The sequence below is a fragment of the Salmo trutta genome, chromosome 1 (genome assembly GCF_901001165.1).
Source record: "Salmo trutta chromosome 1, fSalTru1.1, whole genome shotgun sequence".
In the NCBI taxonomy this organism is placed as follows: domain Eukaryota; kingdom Metazoa; phylum Chordata; class Actinopteri; order Salmoniformes; family Salmonidae; genus Salmo; species Salmo trutta.
The window spans coordinates 31,456,787-31,466,027 of NC_042957.1; the positions used below are offsets into that span (position 1 = coordinate 31,456,787).

Here is a 9,241-nt window from a genome sequence, read left to right on the forward strand (position 1 = left end):
GAAAATTATACATCACCCAATTTGAGCCTACCAATGTCTCTGTCAACCTATAGGGCCTGGTTATTTAAGCTACTTTATGCATGTACACACACTAAAAAACAAAGTGTTTGCTGTAATCCAATATCAATACTGGACCATCCTTCCTCTTAACACATTGTTCTCACACGTCTCTGTCATACAGGGGAGTCAGACTGTTGCCAAAGCGAGCCATCAACTATAGAAGGCCAATCTATGTGGCTAAGCACGACTCCAACACCATTTAGTTTGCTGACGACACAACGGTGGTAGGCCTGATCACCGGCAACGATGAGGCAGCCTATAGGGAGGAGGTCAGAGACCTGGCAGTGCGGTGCCAGGACCCCAACCTCTCAACGTGAGCAAGACAAAGGAGCTGATCGTGGACTACAAGAAAATGAGGGCTGAACACGTTCACATCGACGGGGCTGTAGTGGAGTGGGTCGAGAGTTAAGTTCCTTGGTGTCCACATCACCAACAAACTATTATGGTCCAAACACACCAAGACAGTTGCGAAGAGGGCATGACAACACCTTTTCCCCCTCAGGAGACTGAAAAGATTTGGCATGAGTCCCCAGATTCTCAAAAAGTTATACAGCTGCACCATCAAGAGCATTCTGACTGGTTGCATCACCGCCTGGTATGGCAACTGCTCGGCATCTAACCCTACGGCGCTACAGAAGGTAGTGCGTACGGCCCAGTTCATCACTGGGGCCAAGCTTCCTGCCATCCAGGACCTATATACTAGGCGGTGTCAGAGGAAGGCCCAAAAAATGGCCAGACTCCAGTCACCCAAGTCATGGACTGTTCTCTCTGCTACCACACAGCAAGCAGTCAGTACATGAGCGCGAAGTCTAGGTCCAAAAGGCTCCTTAACAGCTTCTACCCTTAAGCCATAAGACTGCTGAACAATTAATCAAATGGCCACCCGGATTTATCCCCTTATTGCATTGACCCCCCCCCCCTTTTTGTTTTTATACTGCTGTTTATTATCTATGCATAGTCACTTTATCCCTACCATGTACAAATTACCTCAGCCACTGACTTGGTACCTGTATCTCATGTATATTGCCTCTATTGTTATTTTGTGTTACTTGTATACATTTATTTTTACTTTAGTTTATTTAGTAAATGTTTTCTTAACCAACAATGCAGTTAAGAAAATAGAGTTGGTTTTACTGCTAACCTACAAAGCATTACATGGGCTTGCTCCTACCTATCTTTCCGATTTGGTCCTGCCGTACGTACATACATGTACGCTATGGTCACAAGACGCAGGCCTCCTAATTGTCCCTAGAATTTCTAAGCAAACAGTTGGAGGCAGGGCTTTCTCCTATAGAGCTCCATTTTTATGGAATGGTCTGCCTACCCATGTGAGAGACGCAGACTCGGTCTCAACATTTAAGTCTTTACTGAAGACTCATCTCTTCAGTAGGTCCTATGATTGAGTGTAGTCTGGCCCAGGAGTGTGAAGGTGAACGGAAAGGCTCTGGAGCAACGAACCGCCCTTGCTGTCTCTGCCTGGCCGGTTCCCCGCTCTCCACTGGGATTCTCTGCCTCTAACCCTATTATAGGGGCTGAGTCACTGGCTTACTGGTGTTCTTCCATGCCGTCCCTAGGAGGGGTGCGTCACTTGAGTGGGTTGAGTCACTGACGTGGTCTTCCTGTCTTAGTTGGCGCCCCCCCTTGGGTTGTGCCGTGGCGGAGATCTTTGTGGGCTATACTCGGCCTTGTCTCAGGATGGTAAGTTGGTGGTTGAAGGTATCCCTCTAGTGGTGTGGGGGCTGTGCTTTGGCAAAGTGGGTGGGGTTATATCCTGCCTGTTTGGCCCTGTCCAGGGGTATCATCGGATGGGGCCACAATGTCTCCTGACCCCTCCTGTCTCAGCCTCCAGTATTTACGCTGCAGTAGTTTGAGTCGGGGGGCTAGGGTCAGTCTGTGATATCTGGAGTATTTCTCCTGTCTTATCCGGTGTCCTGTGTGAATTTAAGTATGCTCTCTCTAATTCTCTCTTTCTTTCTCTCTCTCGGAGGACCTGAGCCCTAGGACCATGCCTCAGGACTACCTGGCATGATGACTAATTGCTGTCCGCAGTCCACCTGGCCGTGCTGCTGCTCCAGTTTCAACTGTTCTGCCTGCAGCTATGGAACCCTGACCTGTTCACCGGACGTGCTACCTGTCCCAGACCTGCTGTTTTCAACTCTAGAGACCGCAGGAGCGGTAGAGATACTCTCAATGATCGGCTATGAAAAGCCAACTGACATTTACTCTTGAGGTGCTGACTTGTTGCACCCTCGACAACTACTGTGATTATTATTTGACCATGCTGGTCATTTATGAACATTTTAACATCTTGGCCATGTTCTGTTATAATCTCCACCCGGCACAGCCAGAAGAGGACTGGCCACCACTCATAGTCTGGTTCCTCTCTAGGTTTCTTCCTAGGTTTAAGCCTTTCTAGGGAGTTTTTCCTAGCCACTGTGCTTCTACACCTGCATTACTTGCGCTTTGGGGTTTTAGGCTGGGTTTCTGTACAGCAATTTGAGATATCAGCTGATGTAAGAAGGGCTATATAAATAAATTTGATTAAGAGTTAAGTGCTTGTAAGTAAGCATTTCACGGTAAGGTCTACACCTGTTGTATTCTGCGCATGTGAGAAATACAATTTGTGTCGAAGGCCAATCTTCAGAAGATGTGAAGACATTTTCAGTAAATTTAGACATTCTTACAAGTAAAATGACCTTTCCTTGCATGAAAAGCACAAAAGCAAAAATATTTGTAAGGAAAACGTCACAAAATATTTATATTATGACCTCTAGAGGTCACTGTTCCCAACGACAATTTCAATCATACGACCTACTACTTCCTATACGCTGACGCGTCAACTGAGCCTATCATCCATTGAACCACATCGTAGTAGCAAAGATTTGTATAACTAAACCCAGATAGACAACAGCCTGTCGTTTCCAACGGGAACAAATTAGTCATAGTGGGCAGAACAAGCAAGTAGGTGGGCAGAGCCAAGCACGAGCTAGCGAGATCCTATTGGCGCGTTCTAGCAGATATCTGCATATTTCCGTTAGGGAACGCCTCCTATGTGAAGTGCATGTGTTCGATTCACCATTGCACTCCTAAACAAAGCGATTTTTTTTTTTAATTGTAAAGGGTAAAGTCTACAAAACTTTGTTCACTCTGTTCATAACATATTGTAGGTTTGGGAACAGAAAACTGTACTGAGATCAAATGTTTAATCGATGAGAAAATGTGCAGAATGTCAGCCAAAATCCATCTCGTTCCATCTTCTCCTACTGCCGACCAGTGGGCTTCCTCTCACTACCACATTTGGTAATGAGTGGAAACGCTAGGCGGATGCTTCACATTTATACATCCGGTGAGATATCTGTCTCACTGTGGTATTAGGCTTTTACCGCGTTCACATATTAGCCGAAAAACTAGGAAACTCGTTATGCACGTGTATAACTACAACCAGTTACCAAGTCAGAAATGAACGCGTTTCCTAGTTCCGGCTAGCATCTGAACGCGGAATATTACCCGCAGCCACCATTCTCCCGGATGACAAAATGAACCGAAGGTGTATGTCGACCTGGCCAACTTGTAGTCCTAAAAACCGGAAATTAGTTACCTCTGGTTTGTTCAGCCATTCCTATGGGGAAAATGAATGAGGAAATAATATGGTTTTGGGGTAAAGGCGGAAAATAAAGTCTGAGGTTAGCACAGGCTAAGGAGATCCTATACGTTTTGTTCTATGAGATAATATCAGTCAGTTAATATGACCTTTAAAAATTATGAAGACTTTGTGCTTTTTTTCTTCATAAACGCTTAAAAATGCACAAAAAGTGACGTTAGCTGAACAAAACGAGTAAGATATCCTTAGCCACATACCTTATTTTCGGCATTTACTCAAAAACTCCATTCATTTTGTACAACGTACCATGGCGGAGTTAGTGCATACAAAAAGACGCCATTACTATTTATCTCTAACAGAGTAGGATATCTGAACTTGTCGTTCACTGAAGGCGCACCCGGTCAGTTTGTTTACCAACTGCGCTGGCGCAAACTTGTCAATATTGCCAACCAGCAGGATTCAAACAAAGACGTTAGCCATAATTTGACAGCTCGACCATGTCTGTCTCGGCCGCCAGAGATCCTGTTGTGAAAAAGAAGCATGTTCGTTTCGCTAGAATGGAGGAGGAGGATGATAACGATGACCAAGAGGAAGATACTCTGTTTGACAAGAGGAAAGACACGAGACGAGGGCTGAAGAGTGTCATGAAAGGGAGGAAGACAAGTTCGAATTCAGAGTTCGACGATGAGGTTGAAATCATCGATAGAGGTGGCAGGGCCCGCGGTTCTGGAGGCTGCAGCAGCTGGATGATCACCTTAGCGCTCTGTGCGTCGTTCCTCGGCCTGGTAATGATGAATGCTTTTTATTAGGCTAGTAGGCTAGCCCAAGGGACTGAATTGGAACCATTCTGTCATCATATGTACCTTTTTTATATCTGAGAATTGAATAGGGTCTCTGGTTTTATTGCATAGTTTGTTTTACATGGACATTATTGTTCTGGTTGTTTCCCTATCCCCATATCTTCACTAAAACTAAAATACAGGTTTTCTGTACATGTTTTAAAGCTTCACCTAATTTTACATGCGTCTCACATGGTCAGTAACTATTCCCATTCCCATTCGATAACATCTAGCATTTCCAAGATTCATTCATTGAGTTCATTAGTTCTGTGATTGTGATTGTTTTAGTGGCATTTGAGACAATTGTTACTTTCTTATTCTCAGGTAAAATGAGTGTTGTTAGGGATATATTCTGAATGAGCCGGATTTGCATTTCATGGCTGTAAAACTAGCTCTTCAATTTAAGAACAGGTTTAAAAGGATCCGCCCCTTTCCCCCCCGAATTTTCGCTTAAAATGACATACCCAAATCTAACTGCCTGTAGCTCAGGACCTGAAGCAAGGATATGCATATTCTTGATACCATTTGAAAGGAAACACTTTGAAGTTTGTGAAAATGGGAAATGAATGTAGGAGAATATAACACATTAGATCTGGTAAAAGATAATACAAATACATTTTTGTAATTTTTTGTAACATCTACTTTGAAATGCAAGAGAAAGGCCATAATGTATTATTCCAGCCCAGGTGCAATTTAGATTTTGGCCACTAGATGGCAGCAGTGTATGTTCTAGACTGATCCAATGAACCATTGCATTTCTGCTCAAAATGTTGTATCAAGACTGCCCAAATGTGCCTAATTGGTTTATTAATACATTTTCAAGTTCATAACTGTGCACTCTCCTCAAACAATAGCATGGTATTCTTTCACTCTAATAGCTACTGTAAATTGGACAGTGCAGTTAAATTAACAAGAATTTAAGCTTTCTGCCAATATCAGATATGTCTATGTTCTAGGATTTTTTTTTTGTTACTTACAATGTCATGCTAATCACATTAGCCTACGTTAGCTCAACTGTTCCGCGGGGGACCCACCAATCCTGTTGAGGATTTTTTAAGCTTTTACTTCCTGGCACCTGTCCAAAGGTACAATTTTGAATAACTGTCGTCTTCCCGAAAGGGAAATGAAAACCCAAAATGTCACACTTTATATTATTTACCATTGGCTGCCACAAATAAAGTTCAAAATACCCTTAGAATATTACTGTATGTATCCTAGAAAATGATGATGGCCCAAGACGCTACCACTGTTTGCCTAAGAACTCTGAGAAAGTTCTGAGATATGCGCATACTTATACTTGCCTGTAGTACAGTGTACTAGTTTATTATTTATGTGTTCCAGGGGATGAGTATCTCTGTCTTAGGCCCCACATTTCAAGACCTTGCCATCAACGTCAACCAGAACATCAGCAACATCTCCTACATCTTCGTAGGCCGCTCGATGGGCTATATAGGCGGCTCTGTGTTGTCCGGGATTCTCTTTGACTGCATGAACAGCCATCTGCTGCTGGGTATGTCTAACAGACTAAAATATACATAGACTTAACTCAAATACAAATACGTGGTGTCCATTGGCTCTGAAAAACATTTGATTTAACCTCTAAGATATTATTGTGGTCCTGTGTAGGCTATGAGTTCGTAGAGCATGGCGCTAGCAATGCCAGGATCATACTTTTGATTCCTGCCCAGGCCACCCATACGAAATATGTATTCACGCATGATTGTAAGTCACTGTGGATAAAACCGTCTGCTAAATAGCATTTATTAGTATTAGTATTATTATATTAGTATACAGTATGCATTTGTTGTTGTTATTATTATATTAGTATACAGTATGCACAGAGAATGCATCACCTTTGCTTGTCAAAGAATGCCAAAGGTTGTTTTTGTGGGTGATCATGACTTTTATACAGTGCATGGTGCATGCTGGTTGAATATACCCCACTCCTAACACTGTATCTTCTCCACAGGCCTCTCCATGTTGGTCACAGCGTTTGGGATGTTTGCCATCCCTTTCTCTAAGACGGCCCTTCTCCTCACTGCTCTGATGTCCAGTATTGGAGTTTCCATGGGCTTTCTAGATACAGGTGCAGTTCATCTCACAGTCTTTATCTTTAAGATAGTAAATACGTATCTACTGCACACAGTACAAGAAGTGGTTGTCAGTGAATGTCTCTGATGCTGTTTACTGTCCTCTCTGGTAGGTGGTAATGTCCTGATCCTGCAGACGTGGGGGGATCAGGCTGGCCCCCACATGCAGGCCTTGCACTTCAGCTTCGCGGCTGGGGCCTTCGCCTCGCCCATCATCGCCAAGCTGCTCTTTGGAACGGACCTGGACGTGGCTACAAACAGCAGCATGGAAGCCCCGGTGGCAAACTCCACCTCCCCATCTGTCACAGACCACATACCCCAAACCGTGTCTTCTCCTATGGTCATTCGCTTCGTCCACAGTAGCAGCACCCTCAAGTCCATGTGGGCCTACGTTGTGATCGGTGGTTTCATCCTGTTCGTCTCCCTCGTCTTCTTTATCCTTTACGCCCGCCACAGCCCCTCAAGGGGCAGGGCCCAGACCCCCTCAGGGAATCCCCTGGTGTCCAAGCACCACAACGCACTCATTGCTATGCTCTTTGTCTTCTTCTTCTGGTACGTGGGGGCCGAGGTGGCGTACGGCTCCTTTATCTTCACCTATGCTAAGGATTACATTCAGATGGACGAGGCTCAGGCAGCAGGGCTCAACTCCCTGTTCTGGGGAACGTTTGCTGCCGGCCGGGGCCTGGCCATCTTCTTTGCGACCTGCATGTACCCAGGCACCATGATTCTACTGAGCCTGGTGGGCTGCACGCTGTCCTCCCTGTTCCTCACCCTCTTCAACAGCAACAAGGTGGCCCTGTGGGTCTGCACTGGTGTCTACGGTGCCTCCATGTCGACCACTTTCCCCAGTGGGATCTCCTGGGTGGAGCAGTACACCACGGTGACCGGGCGCTCTGCTGCGGTGTTCGTGGTGGGGGCGGCCCTGGGGGAGATGGTGCTGCCCGCCCTGGTGGGCTTCCTATTGGGAAGGATCCATGATCATCCCTTGCTAATGTACCTGGCCCTGGGCACCGCCACCATCACCTCCATCCTCTTCCCCTTCATGTTCTGGCTGGCCTCGTCCCCCAGCGGCCCCAGTAGGACACCTCGCACCAGGAGCCACATGGAGCCTGACGACAGCGAGTACCGCCAAGCCCTGCTGGACTCGGGCGCCAATGATGAGGAAGAGGAGCAGGAGCAGCAGCGGGAACAGAAGCAGGATCACGAGGCCGACCAGTGGAATGATGCCGACTTCGAGGTCATCGAGATGGATGACACCAGCCTTATGACCTCTCCTAATAAAGCGGTGTTCTCTTCTCCTAGCAAAGCGCTCTCGTTATCTCCTAATAAAGCGTTGTCATCTCCTAACAAAGGGCTTCCACCCCCTGATGTTGCTGGGACATCAGGGGACACTACTGCCACATCTGTCCCCGCTACTCTCCAGTCCCTAGAGCCAACAGTTGGGGCCTCTTTCACAGACTCTATGTCTCTCCGGGGAGACTCACCCAGACGGAAACTGCTGCGTTCCCTGGACCGGCAGAAGAGAGACTAGGGGCTAGATTCAATCAGATCAAGCATTAACCGGCGATTGCCGACACCCCCATAGCTGGTGTTTTGGTGGTGTAACTGCATTAGAGCTGTCAAATCGGAGCTGCTGCTCGTGTGATCATTGTCACGAAGTCATACCCGTCCCACTCATGTTAGAAGTTCAGAACAAGTAAGTGTAGATTATATAGAAATAATGACGCTCAAATGTAAAATCATTAAACAAAATGAGGATTTCTATCAGCCTAATCGAAGTGTAGATTTATATCTCACATTCCACTAAACAACTTGTAAACAGGCTGCATGGGATTTCTCTTAATGCGACTACGTGCGGCCAATGGCAATATCCGCTTTAGGTATACTGCCGGGAGCCACTTGTGGATTTGACAGCTCTAATGCAGTTCCACCTCTGACACTCTGCCTGGGAGCCCGGGATTCAATCGGATTAACAGTAAGGCCGGGATTCAATCCTAAAGCCAGGATCGCATCCGATCGTGCTTTGTCTGCAATGTACCTTTTTAAAGGCAATTTTCTCGCGTTCACAGAGACCACATTTACAGTCAATGCTGCATATGTCTGCTCAATCGGAAATTACCTTTAAATTGTGCATTGTCACGAAGTGCGATCGGAATGAATACCGGCCTAAGGGCTCTAGTCTGTGAAATGCGCCATTACTCCAAGTGCTTTAAAGACATTACTGTATTCTAGAAGAGCCATGGCCCTCTTCAGAGAAACTTGTTGATGTCTGATTGTCAGTGACTGTAATTTGACCTGTTTAGTTTAACACACATGTAAATGTTTGATACTACAGATTTACAGTGCAATATCATTTACCCCACTCCTACACAGCTTATGTATACTACATCATTTGAAGTTGTATGCTGTGGTGGACATTGAATTTGTTTAAACATTAAGACCTCTTGCCACTGTTGCTGGTAATGAATTATAACTGTTTACATTAGTGAAAAAATGTTCCTTTAGATATCCTAAAGATGTCATTTTCTTTGTCATATTTGAATTATCAACAGTTAAAAATAGGAATTTTGCCACCAATGTGGCCTGATTTATGAATCATTTGTTTTTTGTCAGACCTTTGTTTGAATATATGTCGCGTTCATGTGCTAGTT

General features: G+C 45.2%; 1 protein-coding gene across 1 annotated transcript; it reads left to right on the forward strand.

Moving 5' to 3' along the window:
• The first annotated feature begins 3,929 nt into the window (after window positions 1–3,929).
• Window positions 3,930–9,177, forward strand: mfsd4b (major facilitator superfamily domain containing 4B). Its single transcript, XM_029753481.1, has 4 exons — window positions 3,930–4,446; window positions 5,842–6,010; window positions 6,470–6,586; window positions 6,704–9,177. Exons 1-4 carry the CDS (start codon window positions 4,159–4,161, stop codon window positions 8,119–8,121), a joined length of 1,992 nt encoding a protein of 663 aa, XP_029609341.1. The 5' UTR covers window positions 3,930–4,158; the 3' UTR covers window positions 8,122–9,177.
• Window positions 9,178–9,241: the final 64 nt, after the last annotated feature.

Excerpts from the sequence above, each read along its gene's own strand:
- mfsd4b (XM_029753481.1), top strand. The coding sequence starts at position 4,159 with ATGTCTGTCTCGGCCGCCAGAGATCCTGTTGTGAAAAAGAAGCATGTT. Across the intron at positions 4,447-5,841 it reads GTGCGTCGTTCCTCGGCCTG|GGGATGAGTATCTCTGTCTT; the intron begins GTAATGATGAAT and ends TATGTGTTCCAG. Across the intron at positions 6,587-6,703 it reads CATGGGCTTTCTAGATACAG|GTGGTAATGTCCTGATCCTG; the intron begins GTGCAGTTCATC and ends CCTCTCTGGTAG.